Genomic DNA, 27,911 nt, shown 5'->3' on the forward strand with positions numbered 1-27,911 from the left:
CGAAACGTCAATGGAGGATTGGTTTCAGCAAAATGTATGATAGAAAGCAGGGGAATTTGAGTAGAACCATTACTTCAAAGATATCCAACAATATATAATAACTCCAAATAGAAATATGCAACAATTAAAGAGGTAGGAAGATGGAACAATGGGATATGGAAATGGTAGTTGGACTGGAGAAGAGGCTAATTCGAATGGAAGATGGAACAATGGGAAATGGAATATGGGAATGGGAGTTGGACTGGAGAAGAGGCTAATTCGAATGGGAACTACCATACCTAACAAGTCTGGAAGAGGTTATATAGGGACATAACTTAAAGACTAATAAGGAAGACTAGTGGGCATGAACAGATGAGAGACTAGAAACATACTCAGTCAAATCTGCTTTTGGAAGTATTTAGTAAAATATTTGAGGTTGGGACACTTCTCTCTGCTCAACACTTTGCTTGGAGACTGGTTATCAATAAAATAGTCACCAAGAATAACCTAGTGAGAAAGGAAATAATGGTCACCAACATATTATTTGTAATGTGTGAGCACAAAGAGAAAACAACGAGTCACATCTGTTTTTTCTTGTAAATTTGCATGGAGAGTTTGGAATCAGTGTTACAAATGGTTTGGGGAAGGGAAGTGTACACCACAATCTAGAACAAAATTCAGTTTGGCGATTTGTGTGGATGACAACTGTGTGGGAAATCTAGAACTAGATAAATAATATCATATACAAAGGAGAAACTACAGATGCAAATGAGATTTGTATTATTGTGTAGTTAAAAACATGAGACTAGATAACAAACAAATATTCAAGACTGAATTTATTGGTGTCTTAATCCTATTACTTGTCTAAAAGATCTTAGTTGAATTAGGATACGGATAAGTAATAGAAAATGCTGAATGAGATAGGAATAGATAGGATAATAGGCTCTGTGTGAGTATTTTTTGTGCTAAGAATGATAGGTGCAGACATGTACCATACCATGGAAAAGAAATATATGCAAGGGTTTCAGCATTGCTACCATATCAGTATTGCACACATGGCTAAAGGTAACACAAAGTGGTGGTAGTAATTTGGGTGCATTCTATGAAGGCGTTTTGGAGTAGGCAAGAACATGATAAGCTAAATGTTGCAACTACAAAAGGAAACTATAGATCTGGATAAACATCCACCAACCTTTGTTTTCAGACTTTATGCATTACCAAACTCTAGAATTCAAAACTTAAACCTCAGATAGCTTCAAATGATGTGTGTGTGATATGTATGCAATCTTGTATTTTATGGGCTGCATCCGAGAATGCAGGGTATCTTGAAGGTTATATTTTATAGTTGGTACATAGGATATATTTTTTTTAGTTGGTACATTGATATGTATCTATTTTTGTAAATGGATATACAATACGTAAATGGGTTTAAACATCCATTGTACTTCCTATTAATTTATTCTTTGTTGATTCAAATACATATATAGATATCAAAGCTGAGTTAAGCATTACGATGAGATTGTGATGGATATAGTAAAATGTATTTCCCTAATCGAAAAGTATATGTTGTACCGATACATATATATAACAAATCAAAATATAATAATAATTAAAATAAAAGAATGGATATGTATTTAAACAATTTAATAAGTGCATTCTCATTCAATTCTAATATTATTTTTAGCATTTTTTACTTGATAAGGAAAGAATTAAATGAATATAATTGAAGTATTTAAGGATACTTCAAACCTTATTAAAAAATATTTTAGACTACATTTCATAATTCACTCGAAATAGCTAATACAATAAGCTAATGTATCCACCAAAACTACCTATTCTCTAGTATAAAAAAGGATATAGCAAAACGAATCATTAGCTAACCCTACCAGAAATTTATAGGAATGGAAAAATTGGTTAGTCCAACCCATTTTGGCTTGTTAAAAATGGAATTTGGTGGGTTAGTCCTTCAAGATTATACGGGCTGAAATTGATAATCTGTCTCACTATAGGATGACCAGTGGGTTGATCCACCACTTTTCAATTTTATTTTAATTTTTCTTTTTTTAAATTTTTTTGTTTTGGATATATTTATTTGATTATAGTTATTGATATAACTTTTTGGATAATAAAAATGTAAGGAAGAACAAACTTTAATATTTCTAATCAAACTTTAATATCAACAATTACTTCAATGAATCAAATGATGTATAAAAAAATTAATGTAGATAAAGTTCTACATAAAACATTGACCACCCCCAATTTTAATTCCAAAAAGTATGAGATTCCTCTTTTAAGATACTAAAAATAAAGAAGCGGGCTAACGAGTTTTCTCACGTCGCCCTGTCCTTGGGTTGTCAGGTTAAGAAGGTCGGGTCAAATGTTGTAAATTCTTTTAATTTTATTTATTTTAACGTAAATTTAATAAATTTTAATATTTTTTAATTTTAAAATTTATTTAATTTAGTGTAGTAATACTTATATTTTTTATTTAAAATTTATTTAATTTAACGTAAGTTGACTAATGTATCTTATTTTAAAATTTATTTAATATTATATTTTTATGTAAAATTTATTTAATTTAATATAGATTTAGTTGACACTAATATTTTTTATTTAAACTTTATTAAAACAATATTTTACAGTTTTTATTTACTTTTAAAAAAAATTAACATCATGTTAAAGTCAATTTAACTTTCGTTAATATTATAGTACAAATATTTAAAAAACTAATTTAATATTTATATAAATTTCAACAATTAAAACTCCTATATGCCGGTCCATGGAATTTATTTGAAAAAAAAAAAGCACAGACACACACACAAAATTAACAAAATTAGCTAGGAAGTTGTATCTACTTATCCCTTAAAAAAATTGAAGTGCGTGACACATATGCTTTCAATTAGTTAAACTTCTTAGAGTTTAATTTTGAATACGACGGTAATTTTGATATTATTAATTCAAATTATCTGGTTAATTAATTAATACATTATTTTATCAATATTTTTAACATAATTATTTTTAAAATTTAATAGTTTTTTACAATTATGTTTAACACTTAATTTAAGGACTCAAAACGCTACACTAGGAGAATTTATGATTTTGGTGTAGAATATAAAGTTTTACATTATTAATATAATTAAACGTTAAAATAATGTATTCTATATTATAATTCAGAATAAATATTTTAAAAGTGAAGCGTTCACCTCTTAATATTTTAAAAGTGAAGCTTTGGCATACTTTACAGCACAAATACAAGAAATCGTGACCCAGTAAATTACCCGTTTTAATCTCTCACATAATTTATCTTTAAATTATTCTATTTTATAATTTACTCTATTTTAGATTTATTTTCAATTTACTTATTGATAATTAAAAATAATTTTATACCGATTTTTACATTATGAATTATAAAATTACAGTATAATGTCAATACTTAAAAATATTATTTAATATGAATAGTGATTATATATAATTTATTATTTTACCATAAGTATCCTGAACATAATCTAAATATTGGTTTATTATCCATAATTAAAAAAATACCATTGAATACTATTCTTCTGGTTCTTTCGACACAGGATGAGTGATGAGGATCATTGCCCGAAGCGGGGCACGTGCGACACGTATCACGATTCATGAAGTGTCGGGTAAGGGACACACACGTGTCAGTAGCAGGATCCTCGTACTGGCATATTAGGACAAGCGTTCCATTTATCTCTTGCTATATAAATTGGTTATGCATCTGTTACGTTCTTCACAGCGCCAGTGTTAAGCGTATCGTTGAAACTAAAAAATGTCGCAGTTGTTGGGTAAAGCGACGAACTTCGTGTCGGAGAAGATAAGCGAAATGGCGAAGCCTGAGGCGAGTGTGAGCGACGTGGACTTCAAGCGCGTGAGCAAAGATAGTATGGAGTACTTGGTGAAGGTCGCTGTTCGTAACCCTTATTCAACTCCGATTCCCATCTGTGAGATCAACTACTCTTTCAAAAGCGCGTCCAGGTACCCTTTCTGATTGTTACATGAATGTAATAAAAAACTGGTGTGAGTATTTGATAAGTATAAGATTATTAAGAATGAACATAGAAATGAGTGTTTTTTTTATGTTTTTGTGTTGTGTGGTGAAGGGAGATAGCATCAGGGACAATTCCGGACCCAGGATCTTTGAAGGGAAAGGACACGACCATGGTGGATGTCCCAGTTAAGGTTCCATACAGCATATTAATGTCCCTTGCTAAGGACATTGGTGCTGACTGGGACATAGACTACCAACTGGATCTTCGGCTCGTTATTGACCTTCCTGTCATTGGCAACTTCACCATCCCTCTCTCTCACAACGGAGAGATCAAGCTTCCAACCCTCTCTACCATGTTTGCCTAGGCACACCACAAAGCTTCCCACAAACTAAATAAATGCACTGCACAATGCACACCAACATCATCATGTGTTTTCCTTTTATATGTAACTTAACTTTCCACCTTTCTGCATCTTCTCAAACTATGTATATACATGGCCTTATAATAATACTACTCTTCATATATATGATTCTGAATCTATAATAATATTTAAATCAATATTAACTATTGTAATAAGAAAACGTAAGGGGATGTAGCTCAGATGGTAGAGCGCTCGCTTAGCATGCGAGAGGTACGGGGATCGATACCCCGCATCTCCATCTTTTTTATATGCTTTTTGTTTTCCAATGCCTATATTTCTTCTTCCTTGCTATTTTTCTGATCATTTATAATTTTCTTACTGTGAATATGATTATCTTTGATTATTTAAAAAAATGATTAAATAAGTTATATAAAATTTCTAAATATGGTACATTAGTATGTGTTGATTAAAAATACCATAGAAAAGTAATAAATATTTGTAACAACAGAAACACAGACACTTTTTAATGTTTTTCCGTCAACACACAGTAGTGATGATCACAAGATTTGAAAGTAGTTGGTGAATCCAATTTGTGTTTTTCCTTCCCTTCAATTCCCCTCACTCTGTACTGCACAATGGCGTCTTTGTTGCGAGCGAGAAACGCTTCTCGTGGCTCTATGGCGAGTCTTCTCCGTTGCTTCAGCAACGTTCCCGAGAACACCGTCTATTCGGGTCCCACGGCGCAGAACCCGAACAAGCGAGTCACGCTCAGGCACTTGAGCGAGAAGCACCGATCGTCCCAGCCCATCACCATGGTCACCGCTTACGATTACCCCGCCGCCGTTCACCTCGACACCGCCGCCGTCGACATCTGTCTCGTAGGCGACTCCGCCGCCATGGTGGTCCACGGCCACGACACCACGCTCCCCATCACGCTCGACGAGATGCTTGTCCACTGCCGCGCCGTGGCCCGCGGGGCCAAGACGCCGCTCCTCGTCGGGGACTTGCCTTTCGGGACCTACGAGTCCAATCCCAATCAGGTGGTGTTGATGCGCCTGTGATGTTTGTTTAATTGTTTCAGTCATGGTTGAATGTGTTTGAGTGTTGCAGGCGGTGGATACAGCGGTTCGGATTTTGAAGGAAGGTGGAATGGATGCCATAAAACTTGAAGGAGGGTCTCCTTCCAGAATTGTTGCAGCGAAGGCTATTGTTGAGGCTGGAATTGCTGTCATGGGCCATGTGGGTCTTACTCCTCAGGCCATTAGTGTTTTAGGAGGGTTTAGACCTCAAGGAAGAAATGTTGCCAGTGCTGTCAAGGTCTCTCTCTTCGTCCATCTATTTGGAAATTGATTCGTTTTATTGTTGTTCTGAAACTGAAAGGAAGGGGTGTGTGTGTGTAGGTTGTAGAGACTGCATTGGCTTTGCAAGAAGCAGGGTGTTTTTCTGTTGTTCTAGAATGTGTGCCTCCGCCGGTTGCCGCCGCAGCAACGGCAGCCCTTCAAATTCCCACAATTGGAATTGGTGCTGGACCCTTTTGCAGTGGACAGGTCAGTTGGATTGATTTCCCTTTTTGCTAGGGTTCTGTGATTGAGATGAGTTTGTTTGTTTTTTCTTTTAGTAAAAGATGAGGGCTAGCAAGATTTGATCTTGCTTTATTTGAAGGTGTTTACTGTTTCATTATGCTGCTGTGTTGGACTTTATTGAGTTCGAGAATATGCTTAAATTGGTCTTCAGTATCTTCCTTTAATTAGAAACTAGTGTTGTGAATTACTAAATTATTATTCATCAAATCTGCAAGTACACTTTTTCATGTACTTTAGAAAAAATATGAAAGTACACTTTGTCATATTTCTAATTTCACTCATTTTATTTCTGTTATTAGTTCGAGTGATTATTATTTCAGTAAAATAAATAAATTTTGTTATGGGTAGATTTTTTTTTCTATTTTATTATCTTTCTCAAACAAAACAACACTATTTATTCTGTCATCTATGTGTTTGTCCTCTTCATCTAATATTTAGTTTATTTAAATATATTTTTTTATATGACGTAGAACTAACGAATTATAAAATAAAAATCTTTTAATTATTTTATTACAAGAAATTTTATTTATTTATTTACTTAAAAAAGTTTTACTAGTAAAGTTATAAATAATTTTTTTAATATCTATTTTAAACAAAATAATAGTCAATAAATATGATAGAATTTTGATAGGCGATGTTATGTTGATACGTTTTTGTAGCTTCCTAAATTTCACTTTGCAATAATTTTTAAGGATTGTCATTCTTAATCAAGTTCAATTCTTAAATTGATTAGGATGATAGTGTGTTAAAGTGAGTTCAACCATTAATAATTAACTGAGCTTACCTATCGAATAATCGACTGAGTGGATATAGTATTAATTAAGTTCATTTGTCTAAAAATCGAGTCTGAGGATGGTATGGTTTTAACTGAGCTCACTTATCTAAACATTGAGGATGATATGGTTTTATGTTCATCCAGGACTGTGCTAATAGACTTTCACCAGATCATTTGCTTGGCTTATTAGACTTTATGCAAGCACCAGAGCTTGAGGGGTTGTGTGTCGATAGGTTATCAGTTGATTCTATGGATCGATCAATTCAGACCATAATTTGGGTCAATATCCAGATTATAAAATTGTGCCAAGAAAATCAACATAATAAAAACAGAACAATAGAATTAAGGAAATAAGAGGGAAAATCTAATTGTGACTAAAGGGGAAAATCTCACTATAATAAAGAAGACAACACCACCTTAGAGAAACAAGACACTAATATTAAATGTTTTAGTTCAAGGAGTATTCTAAATTCTTGGCTAGAGCAGGATTCTTGTTTGATTATCCCTTAGTCATTTTCAGATAATTGAACAGAGCCTTATTTGAGTTTCAATTTTACATTTGTTTTTATTGGGAAGAAACAAAAGAAACCTTTCGGGGTAAAAGGGAAAGCAGAGGATTTATAATTTTGTTTCATTGTTCACTCAGGTGCTGGTTTACCATGATCTGCTTGGTATGCTACAACACCCCCACCATGCAAAGGTATTTCTAGCATCTCTTAACCTTGTTTTTCTTTCAAACATTATGAGATTCATTGCTAATTTTGAGGTGATGAATTTTTTTAGGTTACTCCAAAATTCTGTAAGCAGTATGCACGTGTAGGAGACGTCATCAATAAAGCCTTACTGGAGTATAAGGAAGATGTTACAAATGGTTCGTTTCCTGATGCTCGCCATAGCCCGTACAAAATAAGCAAGACAGATGCAGATGTTTTTTCAAATGAGTTGCAGAGGTTAGGTTTGGAAAAGGCAGCATCTGCTGCATTTGAAGCAGTTCAGAAGATGGATACGGCTTAAATGATATACTTAAAATCACTTCAGTAACTTTTTATTTTATTTTATCTTTTTGTTGATCAAAGGCCAATGCAAAACTGTCTTGATGTTTATTTTTTGTTCTCCAATATCATATGGAATTTCTACAATAAACGTCAGTTTTGAAGTAGTGTAATGGAGCAAACTCTGAAACTAGATGATTTTTGTTGTTCTGATTCCCTGTTACTTTAGTGGGTTTATTTTTTTTTACATATGGATGTACTTTATATCCATATTGATTTAGTTTATACTGGGGAGAAAAGTCTGGGGTTTCTTTATTGTGTAACTCCTTCATATGAAAGATACAGCTAATGATTTGAACCAAGATTCTTTATTTTTGTTTTTGAAGATGTGAAACTATATTTCTTTATATTTTATATGTCAAGTCAGATAAAATTTTTATAATAGATTTTAGGAATGATAATTAATTTTTGAGCAAAATCATTTTATAAGTCAATTTAAGTTTTTTTTTTTAAAATAAATTATAGGATCGATAATTGACTTCTTATTAACGCAGCCGACTTATTTCAAATCAAAATTAAATTAATTCTAAAGAAACATTTTACAATATTATTATAAATTCTACGATTGATTTTTTTCCCTTATTTCATTTGTTGTTTCTCCTCCGTTTAAATCTACATATAAAATTCACTTTCTACACTATAAAAAAATAATTTAACTTGCTCTTATAAACAAAAATTTAGAATTTAAGGACCAAAAACAAATGGTTAGAAGAAACTGAAACTAACAAATCTTTGCAGGAATTAAAAGAAAACAGAGTTGGGAACTAAAATTATATATCAATTTACAAATTATACATGTATATAAAAAAAATGGCATCAATACTGGAAGAAGTTATCTTGGTTTAGTGATCAATGGAGTTAATTTTTTTGAGTTAGATGTTCAAATCTTATCTCTTGCATTTATTGCTTGGAGTTGATTTCTCTCTTAGTAAGTATATTTTTCCTCTACAAGTTGTCAGAAAATAAATTATGGTTCCCATGCTTATACCATTGGAAATTGATCTCAACTATACCATGCACAAGGTATTTATGGCAAAGATGTGTGTGAAAAAAAATTGTATTACGTTGAACATTATGGTTGCTGTTCTTATCATACAAGAAGCATGTTAAATTATTTGTACTTTTATTTTTATACAGGATTAAAAAGAATTACCAGATCCAGATTTGATACAAGCATGTTACGTAGAAAGATCAATTTGAATTTTGAATAGGGTTTAGTGTTCTAAATTAAGTTTTTTTTCCTTATTGGTTATTATTATAGAGCTAACAGAGTTGTTTTTCTAATTTTTATAGGCTAAATTCTGTAATTGCAGTAAGCATAAGTAAAAATACATAGGTATTGAACAAAAATATAAAAGAAAAATGTTGTAAGTTGCATCTGTGCTATTTTGTTTATCCTTTTTGGTTAAAATTATACAAGGAGTATCCAAAATGATCCTCTTTCTAAGTATCTGCAGCTATAGACCTTCATCAGGTTACATAAAGAATCCAATATTTTCAAGTAATATACTGAACTATTGTAATTTAAAGCTTCATCTGCACCATTTTCAACCACTTATTCAAATAATCTTTTAAGCCAAATCCACGGCTAGGCCTTAGAATTTGCTTGAACAATGCCTTTTTGGGAACATTCCAGTGCTCCACATGCCTGAAATTTTTCATAGATATTTAGATGATTGATCAAATGATAGGACTGAAACCTTCACAAATGACAGTTTTTATCACCTGCATACTTTTCCAGATTGTGCATCAAAATAGTATTCTGTGTATCCAGTTGCTGCAGTACATACCAACATGGTCAAATTTCATTGCATTTAGTGTGAATTATGATAGTGTATGCAGATAAAGCTCGATATGTACCAGAAAGAATGGGCCTCCAAGGAAAGGACAAGATACAGCTGAACCGCCAGTGGCCAATTCCTTTATCCTGTCATGGAAAAATATGTACAAAAGCAGTGTCAGCATTTTGAAAAAATGGCAAACAGGTAATAAGAAACATGGAAATTTTTAATTGAGTTTCTAAATCCATGTGCAGTAGAAAGAAAATGCAATGAACACAATATGCTTTTCTTGACTAGGAATAAGACTTCTAAAACTAAAAATGTAGGAAAATGAATCAAAATTTATCCTCACTTCAAAATCTTCCCACTTCATAAGCTTCATGTTTGACATCTCCAGAAGGGACCCAAAATTAGTGCAGTTCCTTTTGAAACGCTGAAGCCCTTTAAATGACCCTGCTGGATCCGCAAATTCGCAATCCTCTTCATAAGCATTTAGTGTCAGATCTCCTGATGGTTGAGAAGAACAGATTCACCATGTGAACTGTCTGATATACAGTCAAATTACTAACTAGTAAAATTAGTTTGGTTTTATGCTACTCAAGTGCTCATTGTATGAAAAGCAATGATTTGGAGGCTACCATGGTTGAGAGAACATTCTCTAAGCCAAAATTAGCCTATACACAACCTAAAAACAATAAGAATTTAGAAAAATTAAACCTTATTTCATTTTGCTCTCCAACAATTGCTTGTGGAGAAGTTCTAAATATAATGATATTGTCTTTGCCTAGACAGTTGCTTCAGGGAACACTAGAAAAGTTAAAGTTGGTCTTATTTTAGTTAATACACGACCTTCAACATACTCTGATATCATACAATTGAGGTTTGAACCAGTTATATACTAAGAATTGATTCCACAATTTCTAACAAACAATTTACATAAAAGAGAATGAGGGACTGTAACAATACCATACAGCTTATCCAACCGATCAACCACTACCATAGGGAGATTAATCAGTTTAAATGTCCAATAATCATTTATAATCTCAAAAAAAACTGTGCTTTTCAGACAGACTTAAGACTTCAGGTAGAAGATTTGCGAATGAAACATATTGAGAATTCAAAATCAAATGCGATGCAGAGTTGTTAGTGAAGAAAGCATACGTTGAAAAGGAATAGATGGTCCATTATGAGGGTAGTAATAACTTAAATTTCACTAATGACACATCGTTTCTGCATCAAATTCATCTCTGATGAATGAAAGAAAAGAAATTGGAATTGACCCAGAGAAATTAAGCAAATGAGTATGACAAAACCTGTGACAAAATAGGATCTTTGGAAGTCTTCTTTGATGGTGTCCACAACTGCAGCTCGATGAATGGTCTGAAGAAGCCGCTGAGGAGGAGGTTCCGCAGTAGTTGGTGAACGGAAAACGGAAGCTGCAATGCCAAGAAGCTCGGAACTATACCATGCAAGTTTGAGAAGGGCATTGTTCTGTGGTTGCTGTGAATCTTCATTTGGGTTAGTTCCACTGCATCGAAACCTGTGAATTCTAAGGTTGTGATCATGTTGTTTGGGAGGAAACATCAAAGTGCTACCATGAATTCTGTTGATTGAAGTAAAGGCAGTTAATGCCATGGCAAGAGAATCGAAGTGGCAGTTGCTAGTTTCTACCTGCGATTTCTTTTAAATATCTACGCTTCAAATTAATGAGAGCCACACAAAAAAAAAAACACGACAAAGCAAATTATTCTCTTCTTTTTGTGATTCTGAGATCACCAAATGTTACTACTTTACATACTTAACCCTTAAATACCTTTTTATTTTTTTATTTAATCCCTTAATTAATAAAGTGTTCAAGGTGTTTAATTTTATAAATGTAACATCTGTCTCTTTTTATATCTAAAAAATAATATCTTTAGTTTTATAAAATATGTTTATATGAAAATAACTAGGTAAAAAGTGGTCACGTTTTTAAAAAATATTAAGTTTGATTGAATAATTTATTAATAGGGAGATAAAATTGAATAAAATAATAAAATTGATAGGATAAATATTTTTTTCCTTGATTGATAATATTTTAATTTGTGTAATGAGAAATGAATATTTGTTTTGTATAATTTGAATTTAAAATAAATATATAAGATTGATTTTAACTGTTGTTAAATTTTAAAATATTGAATTTAGTTTAAAAATAATTTATATGCAGAGTATACTGTATAACTTTATGGTATTTTGATTATTAATTGTGTTATTACTCTTTGAAACAGGGGATGATTTTTTTTTCTTAAATATAATTTTTTCTCTCATAAAATTATAATTTTATGTATCTAGTATTATTTAGTTATCATATTAATATCAGTTTAAGTATAATTAAATTTTAAAACCTTAAATAAGAGTTTTAACTGATTAGATGATAATTCTAAATTTATTTTTAGGACGACAATTCTAATTTTAAAAACATTGCACCTTAGTATGAATGCAATGGACAATTTTTGGCGTGCTCAATATTATTCTTATATCATTTTTTCTTCAACAACATAACTTTTTTCACTATTAGAAAATTATGAAATAGAAATCAATTTTTAGATATTAAAATAATTAGTTGCAATAATAACTAAATTAGAGACATTTTAGAAATTAAAAAAAAATTAGTTTCTAAATTAGTTTCTATTATTGTTAAATAGTTTTTAAATTGATATCTAATTAGCAATCAAGTTTTTCTACCAAATTTAGAAAATAAATAATTAGTAGTTAAAATTTTGGTTGCTAGTTAGATACAAATTTAGAAACTATTCAACAATAATAGAAACTAATTTAGAAACTAATTTTTTTTTAATTTTTAAAATGATTTCTAATTTAATTACTATTACAACTCACTATTTTGATTTCTACAAATTAATTTTTATTTCATGATTTTCTTGTTTTATTTGTTCAGTTAAATAATAAGTCCAGCATCATTACGTACGTAGACATGAAGATCGATGAATATTCCTCCACAATAGTATTTTATTAATTATCTGTTACTAACTTTGTTATCTAAAAAAGTTACAAATTTTAAACAAAAAATAGTAAAGAGAAAATTGAATGTAAAAAATAAATACACATAAGTCATTTTTTTAATGACTTGGTTTCAAATTTAAAATATAATAAAGATTTAAAATCAAGTCAATCCACAAAGTAATCTTAATTTAGAAGAAAAAACCAATATTATATAAAGAGAAATCAACACAAACACTATAATTAATGTCTTTTAATCTTAGTTTCAAAGATAGAATAAAATTAAATATTAATTTACAGTTTTAATATTATCAAAACTTTATCTTTTCATTAATTGGTGATGATAAATGTTTTTTCATGTTATGTTTCTTTTTAAATTGATGACTTAATTAAATTAAATATTTTCAAACAATTTTTTTATTAGATTAAAAAATTAAATTAAACTAAATTAAGTATTTTTTATATTTTTCAAATATTAATTCAAGTTAGTCTTAACTACTAAGGCTGGAATTATCATTTTAAACATGTTACAAAAATTCATGTATATTTATTTTTTATTATTATTTTATGATTTCATATTAATCAAAAGGTAAAGTTTTAATATTTTAATTAATTCAAAAAAATTAAAATTAAGAAAAATATATTTTTTTTAAAATGAAAACTACAATTTGATATTTAAAATTGGGAAATAAGTTTGATTTTAACTTTTACTTTTTCTGTCATGATAAGTACTTATCATTCTTTTTTTTTAAAGATGTTGGCATGGTATGCAATAAGTACTCATAATAACTAGTTTCTTCATTCTTCAATTATTAATTATCAATATTTAGTTTGTGTTTAATGTTTTTATATTTTTAATTAATTAATTAATATATATTTATAAAATAAATTTAATCATAGGAAAATGTAAGGTTGAACATGACTTTGACCGTAACTTGATGCTATATTGTGAAAAACTCGTTAGATCATTGATTTGGATGGAGAGCATCATATCCTCCTAACAACTTACAAGTTTGTCAAAGTAATAAATATTTCTAAAATAATAGTTAAATATTAAAAATATAACTATTATGATATTTTAATTTTTTTATTGTAACTTCGATGAAAAATATTATTTATTGGTTTTAATCATTACTTAAATTTGCCTTGTTCTGGAATTTTCTTCTAAGGAAAAATTTATATATATGTTATTTAAGAGGAAGATGGCAAAACCAAATTAAAAGTGGTCAATGAAAAAGTCTTCACTTTCCCAAAACACAAGGTAAGTAATTAGAATTGTTTTTTGGTGCAAATTACACACTTCACCCAACTTATACCATCACAAATGGGAATGACCCCAAAAACCTACTTCCCATAACTATTTATAATAATTTATTGTTTAAAAAATGAGTTGATATTCTTATACTTTTAATAAAATATTTTTTAGTCTACAATTTACAGCTAAATAATTATTAAAAATATTGGGGGTTTTACAGTGAACAAAAATAATGTTCTTATTGAAAAATTAATATCATTCTAACAAAACTGCTTTTAACAACTAATTTATCATTTTTAATTTTTATAAAATAAATCTTAAATTATAATTATTTTGATACAAAAAAAAATACTTCTATTTGGCTATAATGTTCGAAAATGCTTCAATTTGATTAAATGATGACACATAATTTCAATATAGGATTTTTTTTAATAATTTAATTTTCATTCTGATAAAGAATATTGAAAATCACAAATGGTTAAAATTTATTTAGGTAGTGATTAAACATAATTAAATTAATATGTGCGTGTTGTGTCGGAAATATAGAGATATCTATAAGAAGAAAATACGGTTGATATTTTGTAATATAATATATTAGAAAGTAGACTTTAATTATTTGTCAAATTAAATAAAAGTATTATAAAATAAAACTACACTAGATATTAATAAAAAAACGTAAATACCTTCTTTTAAGTAAATAATAAACTAAAACAAACACTGCTAGGGCTCAGATTTTTCTCCAACTGATATGAAGAATTGGTCACACGAGAAAAAAATGTTTTTGTTATATCTTCGTTTTCGATATATGTTCTTTATTTTTAACCAAAATTTATGAAAATTGCAAAAAATTAAAAGTCTTATTTCTTAAGCTTTACACTGGTAACTTTATAATAATAAAAGTACTAATAACACTCTTTTAAATACACTTTTTTATTATCATTTAAAAGTTATTAAAAACAGGTAAAATTAATCATCTAACCCTAATGGGTACTCTGGGGAGGTTGGGGAATCTTAGTCAAAGCGCAGGAATTTCTGAACAACCAGAAACGAATTCGTGTACTCATTGCTATTTTCGTCAAGGAAAATAGTTATTCTTTTACTTTCACTCCATTAAATATTAATATTTTAATTTTTTTAATTTTAAAAATTATTTTTACATTTTTTCTATATTTTAATTAAAAGAATTTTTTAATTTTAATTATTTTTATTATAAATATTAATATTTTATTATAGGTATAAAGTAAAGCAAAGTGTTAAAATATCATTAACCTTAAGTTAATTATACATAAATAATCCAAAAAATTTATATAATACAACTCTCATTACTATTATTTTAATATTTCTTTTATATTATTTAATTATAAATTAATTCTTTATTTTATATATTTATTTCTAAATACTGTACACATCTCTTATCATTGTCAACTAATATTTGCCTTCCTATTAAAAAGTCAACAAACTTTAAGGAACATGGGCCCCACCCACATACATAGTCACACATTAAGTCTTCAACATTATAAATAAACCATAACACCACACCACAAGTAACACATCACACACCTTTTGTTTTCCAACACTAACCTAAACTCCATTTTCCATTTTGAGCAGCCATGGTAGATAGGGAGCAAGCAAGGCCCTTGGCCCCAGCAATAGAGCGTCCAAGCAGTGAAGAAGATGACACCTCTCTTCAACCCCAAAAACAAGCTCACAAAAAACTCATCAAACGATGTGCATGCCCATTAATCTCTCTACTTCTCCTAGCAATAGTGGTCATAGTTTTGATCTTCACAGTATTTCGTGTCAAGGACCCTGTGATGACCATGAACGGTATCAAAATCACAACGCTGGAACTTTCCAACACCGACATGACCCCTCAATCCGGGGCCAACATGTCCTTAGTCGCAGATGTGTCAGTGAAAAACCCCAACGTTGCATCCTTTAAGTATAGCAACACCACCACGAGTTTGTACTATCGTGGTATCATGGTGGGGGAGGCAAGACTACCGCCTGGGAGGGCCAAGGCCAGAAGAACAATAAGGATGAATGTAACCATTGATGTGATCACGGATCGTCTGGTTTCTAGCCCGGATTTCAGAACGGATCTTGGTTCAGGGTTGATGACTATGAGTAGCTTCTCTAGAGTTCCGGGGCAGGTGAAGATCTTGAACTTGTTTAAGAGACATGTTGTTGTGAAAATGAACTGCTCCACCACTTTTAATATCTCGACACAGGCTATTAAGGAGCAGAGTTGTTTGGGGAAGGTTAAACTTTAGGGGTCCATTTGTAGATGTACTTTAGTTTAGTTTTGTTTAGTTTCCTTGAATATACTTGTATGACTATTATAGTAAAAATAATGAGAATTTCCTATGTTGTTCGGTTTTGAGATTATGGGGATGTTTGTTTTTCCTCATTGAAAATAGTATAGAGGTTTTGGAACTTCTGGGCAAGCATAAGGACTGCAATATTAAAGTAATGGATGGCAAGGGAGTTTTTCTTTTATAAAAAGTTATAATGTTAGACATTATTACGAAACAATCATCTCTAGAAGAATTAGACAAAAATACATAGAATAAAATCTAAGAAAAACCATACTTACATAATGTGTACATATCAATAAAAAATATTTAAGAATATCTCTAGTGAGTGTTTTAACATAGGTTGTTCTAGAATTGCTTTAGCATATAATCACAGATTATGCAGCACTAGCAATCTCCAAGAATAGTTATTAAAAAACCTTAAGAGTGTATGGAATGTGATAAGTTGATAATCATTTTAGGGGAAATTGATGAAGATTATATAATTTTGGATCATTTGTGATAATTTGCCTTCAGTTTAGAGCTTCTAATTTATTGTTTGAAGAGTGAAAACTTCATATCACACTGAACATAATTTGTGTGTGGAAAGATTAAATGTTATTTTGAGCAAGTCTCTTGTTCCAACTCTAGCAAATGGAATGAAATGCGAAATTTATGAATCAGTTGAGCTGTATATATTTCAAAAAAATGTTTCTGAGCTTTCAATAATGGTGTCTCTACGTGATTGCTTGACTCTGTTTAAGCAATTAGTATTTAAAGGATCTCTCTCAAGAACATGAAAATATCTATTTGATTGCACTAGAACTCACTAATCAGGGACAATACTCTAAAGCTACCAGTCACTAAATCATTCTCCTCCTTATCAGATAAAGAAAAGAAGAAAAAAACAATAAGAATTTGACAGAAATTATGGATATTATTTGATATACAGTTTTAGCAATAAGAATTTCTTATCATTTAAAATTTGTTTTGAATTACCTAACATCAAAACATTACTTTAAGCCTCGAATCTGATAAATACATGTTCTCTTCCCAATATAGCCAACTGTGACAAGAAAAGGTATACTATAAGGCTTTCGGTAACAAGGTTGAAATATAAGTTGTCCTTAATTTGAAGGTATTGATTGACAACGTTACAAATGATAAAGTGATCACATGAATAAGGTACTATGGATGGAACAATGCCTTCAGTCCTGCACCAGTGTGGAAATTAAGTAATGCTTGAAGATAAAGGATAAGAGGTTACCAACTCCTGTGTAATAAATACAAACGGTACAAAAGAAATTTCAAATATCTGAACTTAATCTTAAACCTCCTAAATTTTTTAATCATTTGGGTCAAATTCTCCTGTACCTTCCTGTAATACCCTGTTCTGTTCACCTAGTATCAATTCTGAAAAGTTTTTTTTAAAAAATTAAATAACTCTAAATAAATAAAGCATAATTTTCTTTTAAATAACTTTAGTTACATTTTATTCAAGAAGAGAATAGTTTTATCACTTAATCATTTGAATATACATAAGAATAGTTTTATCACTTAATCATTTGAATATACTTAATCATTTGAATATATGTGGGAAGATTGACGAAAAGATTTGTTATATTTGATATTTTCTAAAGATAATTATTTTTTACTTTTACAATTCAGTTTTGCACTTCAGTTCCATACCTACTTTACAATTTTATTATTCTTTATTCACAATGTTTAAGAGAGTAGTTTCGTCATTTATCATTTGAGCATGTGAGAAGAATGTTGCCCAACGTTTAGTTCAATAAAAGATTTATTGCATTTGACGTTTACTTAAGATAAAAAAAATTAGCTTTGTAATCCAATTTTTCACTTTGTTGATTTTGTAGCTTCCAAAAAATAAAATAAAAAACTAACCGAAACACAATCCCTACAAAACTTATCTCAATCATCAACATTTACCACCAACCACCACAAACAATCAGCATCACTTGAAAATGAAAAAAAAATATACATACTCTCCACCATACTCAAAAGTTTATTATTGAAATTGAGAAAAAAAAAATGAAGGTGTGAAAGAAGGTAGAGTTGTAGGGAGAATTTAGCTCATTTGGTATGACTATTTCTTTCCTTTCTTATGTTATAAGGTTTTAATACCTTAATAGGAGTGTTAATTTGAATCATGTGCTAATAATCGGTTACGCAACTCAGCTCCCTTCTTTTGTGAAGTACATAATAGACTTAGTAACAAAGTTGAGGATACACCTTGATCCAACCCAACCAACCTTTTGAATTGAGCGAGTGAGTTTAAAATTTATGTTGAGAAGTCCAACGAATAACGTTAATTGCAACAAAAAAGCCGTAGAATAGATTGCGTGTACACTACAGCTCCGGTTACCTCGGAAGTGTTGTATGATTTGTGGAACACTCCCTTTCGCTTCTCCACACATCTTTTTCATCAGAGCCACGCCAAACTTCAAAATTTTCACCTCCCCCATGAACAAAAGGCCAATCGAAACCAAAGTGTCTCCTAATAACTGCAAGTAACAAAGTTGCATAGCTATTTAAGTGGAATTAGCTGATATTAAAAAGTGATAATGAAATTAAAATAAGTAGAAAGTTGAAGATAATGCAGTAGAATGAAAGAGACATGGTTGAGAGAGATAAAAGCAGGAGAGTGTGGTGTTTGTGGTGAATCCAGCGAAGGAATTAAATGGGGTGTGGAAGTAGAGTGGCTCCTGAAAGCATAATAGAGGGTATTAAATGCAGCAGCTAATACCCCCACCCACCTCCTTTGGCCCTCACAACAAACACATAACACACTTACACTATTCCCTCCCCTCTCCTTTCACAAATGGAGAATTTCCCAACTCATCCTTCTTCTTCTTCTTCTTCTTTTTCTTTTTCTTCTTCTTTTTCACCTTCTTCTCTTCAATGTCCTCCTTCAACTCCTTCTCCCCTCCACCCCCCACCCCTTACTTCACCAACCTCGGCTTCGGCTACTCCATCGCCATCGCCCTCGGAGTCCTCTTCCTCATCTCCACCCTCATCCTCTCCTCCTACCTCTGCTGCCGCACCCTCCGCCACCGCAACAACAACCACCACCGCCGCCGCCACCGCCACAACCTCCACGCCCCTGATGGCATCGTTCTCCCGCGCGTTATCTTCGTCGCCGAGGACGACGACGACGGCGCCCGACAGAACGACGCTGTCTCCGGCCTCGAACAGGCCGTCATAAACTCCTACCCCAAGTTCCCCTTCACCAAAGACGGCGGCTACGACACCACGTGCTCCATCTGTCTCTGCGACTACAAGGATACGGAGATGCTGAGGATGATGCCCGAGTGTCGACACTACTTTCACCTCTGCTGCCTCGACCCCTGGCTCAAGCTCAACGGCTCCTGCCCCGTGTGCCGGAACTCCCCCATGCCCACGCCGCTGTCCACGCCGCTGCAGGAGGTGGTGCCGCTCTCGCAGTACGCCGCCGATGCCAGGGGGAGGAGGTGAATTCTCTCACGGGGCTTCGGGTTCAGTGGGAAAGTCATTCGACAAATATCAGAGTAATGTTTTCTTTTCAAAATTGCAGTTTTATCTTGGATGTAATAAAAAAAAGTTTTTTTAAGCCTTAACGAGATAAAACTACAATTTTGATTAGACAGGGTCACTGAGATCGTTTAGAAAGATTGTATCAAAATTTTATGTAAAATGTAAATCTTCCCTGTAGAAGGGAGATGATGGGTATTTTTTTTTTTTAAATTGAGATGAAAGATGAGGAGGTGGGGTGGGAATGTGTGTAGGATTATTGGTAAAGGACCAACTTTGTACCAAATGTTACTTTTTTAGGGAAAATTATCCGAGATCGCGTTTTGTTAGTACCACGATTTGGTAATGATTTGACATTGGATAATAGGTACTATTTTTTGTTCTAGTTTCGTTGGTTTGACCTACTGTAGAATCTCTTGGTGAGAATATTACACTGGTTTTTTTCACTTTTGTGGGGTTTTATTTATTTATTAATTAATTATCTTTTTCTAGCTAAGAAATTGGTTGTGAACTTGTTGTGGTGCATTTTATGTCTTCCGGTTAAAGTGATGGACCCATGGGGTTGTCGTCATGAGTAGACAGCTTGCATTTGGTGATCATTCATTCCCGGGACAGACAAGGTTTTCTGCCTATTTCTTTTCTTTGTTTTGGGCCAATATTTATGTTGTCGTATTCGGCATGGAGAAAGTCAAATGGATTACGGATTCCAATCGTGAGATGTTTATCTAGTTTTATGCAAACCAGCTTTAGGTAGTGAATTGTATTTTAGCCTTACTTAAGCTGCACTACACATTTACTAACATTACATGATCTAACGTGGTGGTTCATGTGACGCCAGCTTGTTCTTAAAGCTGTGGCATTATTAACTAGTGCTTCCTATACTCAGCTGTATTTTTTAGTTTCTTGCTATTGCCATTCCTCTAGATCTGTGCTAGAGTTGAATAATCACCACACATTGTTAATATTTTCAGCTAGTTGTGATTACCTGAAACGCAAGATAGGTTTGTGGCTGACAATCACTTTTGGCTTATTGAAATTAAGTACTTGTTAAGCAATCACTAGTTGCTTGGATAATGCACCAGAGAAGTGCCAGACTCTATTTATTAGTGTACGTAGAATATGGAAAAATCTATCTCAGTATCCTTTGTATCCAGTTGTTCATTCTGGTTTACCATGTTGTTTCTATAAATTATGAGAATATCACTTTCAATACTTTCAGCTTCAAAGTAATCAACTTTAAGGTAATTTCATGATCTGTTTTTCTGTCCTTATTTCAACTTCAGTTTTGATGCTAAGGCTGTATGAGTATCTTGTGTTTGAGCTGCAAATGTTCAGTTATTTGTTAATCTAAAACTGCATATATCAACTTCAAGGTGTGTGCGGTTTTAGTTTTAGAGCTTTGCATCTTGTACTTTTCTGTTCTGTAAGAACACATGAAATCTTTCAATATTCTCAGTCCTGAAGATAAGGGAATGACAAAACAGAATGTTAATACTAAGTTAAAAAAGTGGAGAAGTGTTTACTATTTTATCTTTGTACCGGGTGCTCTTGCTCTTCTCCTCTCTTTTGCTGCCATGTCCAAGTTCCTCTCCTTCAAGTCATTTCTTGGTACTGAATCTTTATACTCAAATCTGAATCCTGAGGTCCCATATGGGAATGAAAATGAAGTGATGATGGTTGAAATTGTGATTCAGAAAATTCAAGAGCAAATGGAAAAACTGAGGGAAACAAAACAGGATCCATCATCATCCCCATCTGCACTGCAGCAAGCTGCATTTCTTGCTGACATATTAGGACTTCTTGAGTCAGCAGCGACGTCTCATCAACACAATGAAGGGAAGAATCAGCAAAATGGTAGTTTCACCACTCATCCTCTGGTAAGAAAAAAGAAACGATCAGATGAACCTGCTGATTACTTTCTGCGAGAAGAGATTCGCAAGTATGTCAGGATCAAGCCTAACAGATTAGGAAAACAAAATTTTATGGGTGCTAATGCAAGCTTCGCCAGCATAGGACATGCGTGCTTTGCCATGAAGGAAGAGCTAGAAGAATACATGGATTATGATGTTGGTGAGATCTGCAATGATGACTGGAAACTAGCTCAAAGGCTTATGGTTCATGGCTGTGATCCTTTACCAAGGAGAAGGTGTTTTTCAAGGGCCCCTAAGCTATACAACCAACCATTTCCCATCACTGAATCCTTGTGGAAACTCCCTGATGATAGAAATGTCAGATGGAGTCAATACCGGTGCAAGAACTTTGCTTGTCTCTCTGGCAACACCACTCCTAAGGGATTCTTCAAGTGTGCAGACTGCTTCAACCTCACCAACCATGAGATGCCCAGATGGGTGAGCCTGGAGGCTGATTCAAACCAGACAGCTGATTTCCTTATTTCTGAGGTTCTTGGACTTAAGCCAGGAGAGGTCAGAATAGGATTGGACTTCAGTGTTGGAACTGGGACTTTTGCTGCTAGGATGAGGGAATTCAATGTGACAATAATTTCAGCCACAATCAATTTTGGGGCACCCTTCAATGAAATGATAGCTCTTAGAGGACTAGTTCCTCTCTACTTGACTATTAATCAAAGGCTTCCATTTTTTGACAATACCCTGGATTTGATTCACACAACTAGGTTTCTAGATGGATGGATTGATTTTGTTCTCCTTGAGTTCATATTGTATGACTGGGATAGAGTTCTGAGGCCAGGGGGTTTGCTTTGGATTGACAGCTTTTTCTGCTTGAAGGAGGATTTGTATGATTACTTGAAGGCCTTCGAAATGCTGAGATATAAGAAACTCAAATGGGTGGTTGTTCCAAAGCTTGATAAAGATGACCAGGAAATGTTCTTCTCTGCTGTTTTAGAGAAGCCTCCTAGGCCATTCAGGTGATCTTCCATTATAGTGTTATCTTCTTATCTATGCAGTTCCCTCCACTTTTTAGGTTCATATTTGAGGCTCATTACTTCTGAATATTGCACAGTTGTCTTGTGTTTTGTGTTCATAAATTTCTAGAAATGACTGTTTAAATCATACATGTCAATAAGAAGCTTCATAGTTGAATACACTTCCATGCCTGTTGGTAGAAAATTTGCTCTAACTTTACATGATTGATTTATTATATTAAAAATGTCATAATGCTCAAATAAAAATCCATATTTTAGTTTATTATATTTAAAAGGATGATGATATTTTGACACTTGTTTCAGTTTACACTCACAATAAAATATTAATATTTATAATAAAAAAATAAAAAAATGTCTTTAATAAAAATTTAGATAAAATGTAAAATGTTAAAATAATTTTTAAAATTAAAAAAATTAAAAATGATTAAAATATTAATATTTAGTGATGTGTAGGATGAAGGATGTGAAACAATATTTTCCTATTTACCATGATTCATATCTACTTTTAAAATGTCAAATTTCTTTTAGTTAGAATTTACATTTGGTTATATTATTATATTGTGTTTTATAATTTAAAATTTTATCATAATAACATCACTGTAATGTCTTATTTAATTAGACCTAACTTTTTCCTTTAAGATGGAAAGAAAATGGGAAATCACAATAGTGCCTCATTTAATGGCCTAATTTCAATTATAGGTCTAAATAATATTATTAATTTGTTTATGATGAAACCTTTTGTCCTATACTAGCGGGAATACAAGACTATGTATTTGTATTTTTTATTTTTATCATTTATATATATTTATGTTTAATATTAAAATTCGAATAAAAAATAACAATATAAATTTATAGTATATTTTAATAAATATAAATATACATGAAAAGACACATAAATTATCTAAGTGTACCTAGTGATATATTGTGAAGAAAACATGTTAAAAAATTAAGTACATACTCATCAAAATTGGGAGGGGTTCAAACAATACCCACATGAACGAGTTTCATTTGTCTTCTCTAATTAAAAGTATGATATACAGATAAGCATAATTTTATAAAAGGTTTTAAATATGAAGATGTCTTTTTTTCTATTTAGAAAGACTTTTGTCAATCACAATTAGTATTTCTAAATTTACAAGATGAATGAGTTTGGCGAAAGGGAGAAAAATGTATTGTCATTATTCATATATTAAGATAGGGATAACTCATACATAATGTAAATGACTACATTATAACTGACAATAGTATTATTAAATGCTTAAAGAGTAGGGATGGTAAATGAATTCGTTTCTACATATATTGTTCGAACACCCATCCCGATCTTGATGAGAAATCCTTGTATTGGTTGGGTACAAATATAAGTGTAGGTAATTGATAACTCTCCATTTTTTAATATTTTTTTTAGACTAATTGCATTTTCTTGAGGTTTATTTTGTTATAATTTTTGTTTTAGGATTGTATTTGTATTTTTTCCAAAAAAAAATAAAGTTCCTACAAAAACATCACACAAATTTCATTTTACAACTTTTATTTTGCCTAAATTGTCTACTAAAGTGCTTTGACATTTTTGAAGAGTTGATTTGGAGTTAGAATTGACATAAGAATCATGGAATAAATAACTGAAGAAGGGGGACTTGGAAATTGGAAGCTAAAATGATTAAAAATTGCAGATACGGGTTATAGATGATCAATCCTTTGTTGGAAACATGTAGTAGATGGTCAACAACAACAATAATTGGCTTTAAACGATCAATAGTACTTGAAAAGAGAAAATTATACTTGAAAAGAGAAAGTTATAGTAGTTAGTTAGAAATTGGGGTCACTAACTATCAAAGTTGAAACTTATTTCAATGTAAAAACTTTATAAATATAATTTATTAATTACATAATAAAATGGAGAGAGAGAGAGAGAGTTAGATAGATAGATTAAAAAGTAGGATATTAAAAAAAAGACACGAAAAAGAGTTAGAGTTAGAACTAGTTTTCTATTTTTCGATTCTTCTATTTCTCTATTTTGACTTTTCCAATTTCAATGAGAGTTCTTTATTTCTATTTCATTCTATCTTTTTCGTCTTAGTGTTTCACGTTTGAAATTGATTTTGAGTTTTGGTATTAATTGGGAAAATGAATCATGTATGGCAATTGTTTGTTTAATGTTTATTTCTTCAACTTTATAAAGTTATATTTTCAATGGAAGTATTTTTCTAAAGAATAAGCAAATTATTGGTTGCTCTAAAGTTCGTATGTTCTGCGTTAACAAGGATTCGTGATCTGGGTTTTTGCAAATTGAAGAGCAAAACATTAACCATGGTTTACGTTTTCAATTTTCTTCAACCCAAAATCAAGTTTTAGTTCTTACTTAGTTTTAAGTTTTATGCACTTTAATTTTCCAACACTTTAATTTCTAGCACTTTAATTTTCCAACACTTTAATTTTCCAGCACTCTAATTTCTAGCAATTTATATTTCCACCAATTTAATTTTCCTGCAATTTACATCTCATGCAATTTATGTTTCCTATCATTTACATTTTTTCTACAATTTATGTTATTGTTCATCTTTACATTCCCGTTAGACGGTCTATTAACTGATTGCTCTTTGATTGTTTAATAGTTAATTGAAGGTCATATTGCATAGATCATGTTAGACAGTCTATCTTGTGATTGCATGTTAGCTTGTCTAGTATGATTGTTTATAGATTTTCTGCATAATTCATTTTTCATAAACTGCATTGGACGGTTTGATTCATGATCGCATGTTAGACGATTTATTGTAGTTACATTTTGTATGTTTATAAACTTTTGTCTAGACTTCATTGCATTGCATTTTATATTTCTTTTTTCAATTCCAATTTCCCCCTTCTAATTTGTGAACATGAGATTTCACACAACTAATTCCAATTGCTACACATATCTCTTTGGGGATTCAACCTACGTTAGCCTCGTATTACATTAGGGGAAAATTATTTTTATTTTGATAATTGGATGCAACTAAACATGCTTGATCAATAATATTCAATTTTTTAAATTAGGTATGAGGATGAGAATGAGTCCACATACCTCTCAATACATATCCCGTTCTCATACTCGTCCTCGTTTTAAATTACTAAAACACTTTTAATTTATTAAGTAATCTAAAAAACTTATAATGATTTTTTCTTGTCCTTAATTTCATAATTTATTTCTAAGTCATACATTTGATCACTTTTACTCTTTTCTATCATTATTAACCTTTATCCAATTGTTATTTGATACTCTCATTTATTTATACAATTATAATTTTTTTCTTAATATTTAACATTGGAAAAAAGAAAATGTGTATCATTTTGACATTAAATACTTGATAATGTCATCTTTCTTATGTTGTGATTTTTATTTTTACAAAATAATATTTAATTAATATTTGAAACAGTAAGGGATTGTTACGGACATATGTACAAGTATATGTATTTTCTGGTAGAAATGAATATGAGATAAAAAAAAAAATCATACCCATTAAAGATAAGAATTGAGACGGAGATAAAATTTTACTTTGAAAATAAGAATGAAATAGTAAAATATGTTCTCTAATTCCATTGTCATCCCTATTAAAGAGATTTGTCAAAGATATAAGAGGTGTAGAAGATGATGGAGAAGATTTAATGTAACAAATATAAAACTATTATTATAAATGGTGGAGACACACATTACCTTCTTAATATGTTCGGTTTACTTCATTGAATATATTGGGAAGGGATAAATTGTCCAATTTTATAGAAAAAAGTCAATTTTGTAACACCTTTTTTGTGTAAATATTATTAAGTGTTAGGTTTGATTTTCTTCTTTAATAACAATATTGAGTGTTTTCTGTTAACTATTTTTCATAATTGTATATAAGCTCCTCAAATTTCTTAAAATTATAAAATGATTCCTAAATATTTTTCAATAATTACAAATAAGTCCTTAACTACTTTTTTTAATATTTGCAAATAGGTTCTTGGACAAATAATTAAGGACCTTTTGGCCAACAGTATAGTGGTGTGCCATTTAGTAATTTAAAACAAATTGGGCTGTCTAATTGTCCGAAAATTTAAATTTGAAGCATAGAAGAAAAAAAAAAACAAATACCTTTGCCTTAATTTCTGTGAAAAACAAAAAAAAACCAACAATATTGCTCTGAAAAATTAAATGGAATAGGTAAGCATGTGGTGACTTCAATTTCTCTATAAATAAAATCTGAGGTAAGTTTTTTTTTCTTATTTTTATTCCTTTCTTATTATTTAAATTTTTGGTCATCTAATTTTATTCAACTAGGGTTAGGGTTTATTTTAATATCTTACTAATAAATAATAGATAACTATATTAATGATTTTATCCTTAATTTCAAATAAAAGTTATAAATCTTACGTTTTACATTTTAACTGTTATGATTAAATTTATATTTAACATATATATATATATAAGTATTTTATCTAGATGAAGTATGAAGATCGAAAAATAAATCAAATAAATTTTAATAAATAATGTGGTTAATATCTGTTGATTCTATTTATTTATCTCTAATTGGCACTGATTCTATTTATTTTATTTCATTGGTCATTTTTTTCTTTTTAGTTTTACTTTAGTTTTATTTATTTATTTATTTTAAGTTGTCATATTTATTTATTTATTTCACAATTCTGTTCTATTTCATCTTTAGTTACGTATTCATCTTATTTATTTATTTATTTAAGCATTGATACTATTTATTTTCTTTATTTTCAGTAACTCTTTGATCTTATTTATTTCTTTTATTTCAACAATTAGTCTTATTTATTATTTATTTTTATCTCTATTTATTGATCCTATTTTTATTTTTTTTTATGTTCAATTATACATTGGTCCTATTTAATTTATTTATTTGTGACTTCACTTATTTACAAGTCTTATTTATTTATTTAATTATTTTATCTTCACATGCGAAGGTTGTTTTAAATAATCTTTTCAATAATAAATATAACATTTTCGTAATTAATTTTTTAATTATTTGCTTTTTAATGATTAAATATTATATTTTCGTAATTAATTTATTTTATTTTATTTAATTATTATTAAGTTCATTTTATTTAGTGACAATATTTATTAACAATTATTTACTTTATTTTTTAATGCTCAGATTTTATCTAGATAAAATAAAAAAATTATATATTTTATATATATATATATAGATAGATAGATAGATATAAATTTAATCATAAAAATTAAAATATAAATTTTATAACTTTTATTTAAAATTAAAAATAAAATAAAGTTATCTAGTACAAGTAGATGTTACACCATGTTCACGAAGCCAAACTCAATGTCTTCCCTTTATCTTCCACACTCACATGCTTCCCCTTTTCATACATCAATTTTCTTCATAAGCTAAATGT

At 30.6% G+C, this 27,911-nt stretch overlaps 6 protein-coding genes and 1 non-coding gene across 8 annotated transcripts; 6 read left to right on the forward strand and 1 right to left on the reverse strand.

Moving 5' to 3' along the window:
• Positions 1-3,728: 3,728 nt before the first annotated feature.
• LOC137819178 (desiccation protectant protein Lea14 homolog) lies at positions 3,729-4,516 on the forward strand. The gene is made up of 2 exons (XM_068622950.2): positions 3,729-3,978; positions 4,104-4,516. Exons 1-2 carry the CDS (start codon positions 3,773-3,775, stop codon positions 4,354-4,356), a joined length of 459 nt encoding a protein of 152 aa, XP_068479051.1. The 5' UTR covers positions 3,729-3,772; the 3' UTR covers positions 4,357-4,516.
• LOC137819177 (3-methyl-2-oxobutanoate hydroxymethyltransferase 1, mitochondrial) lies at positions 4,516-7,896 on the forward strand. The gene is made up of 5 exons (XM_068622949.2): positions 4,516-5,393; positions 5,464-5,670; positions 5,754-5,900; positions 7,358-7,411; positions 7,495-7,896. Exons 1-5 carry the CDS (start codon positions 4,989-4,991, stop codon positions 7,723-7,725), a joined length of 1,044 nt encoding a protein of 347 aa, XP_068479050.1. The 5' UTR covers positions 4,516-4,988; the 3' UTR covers positions 7,726-7,896.
• On the forward strand, positions 4,579-4,651 carry TRNAA-AGC (transfer RNA alanine (anticodon AGC)). The gene has a single exon. It is a non-coding gene; the product is annotated as a tRNA-Ala (tRNA).
• Positions 7,897-9,102: 1,206 nt separating the features above from the next.
• LOC137819213 (Nuclear transport factor 2 (NTF2) family protein) lies at positions 9,103-11,274 on the reverse strand. The gene is made up of 5 exons (XM_068622993.2): positions 10,858-11,274; positions 9,897-10,051; positions 9,624-9,690; positions 9,489-9,540; positions 9,103-9,411 (listed from the first exon to the last, which is right to left on the reverse strand). Exons 1-5 carry the CDS (start codon positions 11,177-11,179, stop codon positions 9,288-9,290), a joined length of 720 nt encoding a protein of 239 aa, XP_068479094.1. The 5' UTR covers positions 11,180-11,274; the 3' UTR covers positions 9,103-9,287.
• A 4,066-nt stretch (positions 11,275-15,340) lies between these two features.
• On the forward strand, positions 15,341-16,184 carry LOC137818754 (Late embryogenesis abundant (LEA) hydroxyproline-rich glycoprotein family). The gene has a single exon (XM_068622349.2). It carries the CDS (start codon positions 15,407-15,409, stop codon positions 16,067-16,069), a length of 663 nt encoding a protein of 220 aa, XP_068478450.1. The 5' UTR covers positions 15,341-15,406; the 3' UTR covers positions 16,070-16,184.
• Positions 16,185-18,690: 2,506 nt separating this feature from the next.
• On the forward strand, positions 18,691-20,025 carry LOC137818756 (RING-H2 finger protein ATL67). The gene has a single exon (XM_068622354.2). It carries the CDS (start codon positions 18,842-18,844, stop codon positions 19,583-19,585), a length of 744 nt encoding a protein of 247 aa, XP_068478455.1. The 5' UTR covers positions 18,691-18,841; the 3' UTR covers positions 19,586-20,025.
• A 538-nt stretch (positions 20,026-20,563) lies between these two features.
• Positions 20,564-22,684, forward strand: LOC137818755 (S-adenosyl-L-methionine-dependent methyltransferases superfamily protein). 2 transcript variants are annotated; one of them, XM_068622351.2, is made up of 2 exons: positions 20,564-20,862; positions 21,316-22,684. In XM_068622351.2, exons 1-2 carry the CDS (start codon positions 20,695-20,697, stop codon positions 22,507-22,509), a joined length of 1,362 nt encoding a protein of 453 aa, XP_068478452.1. In that variant the 5' UTR covers positions 20,564-20,694; the 3' UTR covers positions 22,510-22,684. The 2 variants fall into 2 exon arrangements, with proteins under 2 accessions (XP_068478452.1, XP_068478451.1); XM_068622350.2 differs by lacking the exon at positions 20,564-20,862 and having other exon boundaries at positions 20,917-22,684.
• Positions 22,685-27,911: the final 5,227 nt, after the last annotated feature.

This window comes from Phaseolus vulgaris, chromosome 10, assembly GCF_051622355.1.
Source record: "Phaseolus vulgaris cultivar YP4 chromosome 10, ASM5162235v1, whole genome shotgun sequence".
In the NCBI taxonomy this organism is placed as follows: Eukaryota; Viridiplantae; Streptophyta; class Magnoliopsida; order Fabales; family Fabaceae; genus Phaseolus; species Phaseolus vulgaris.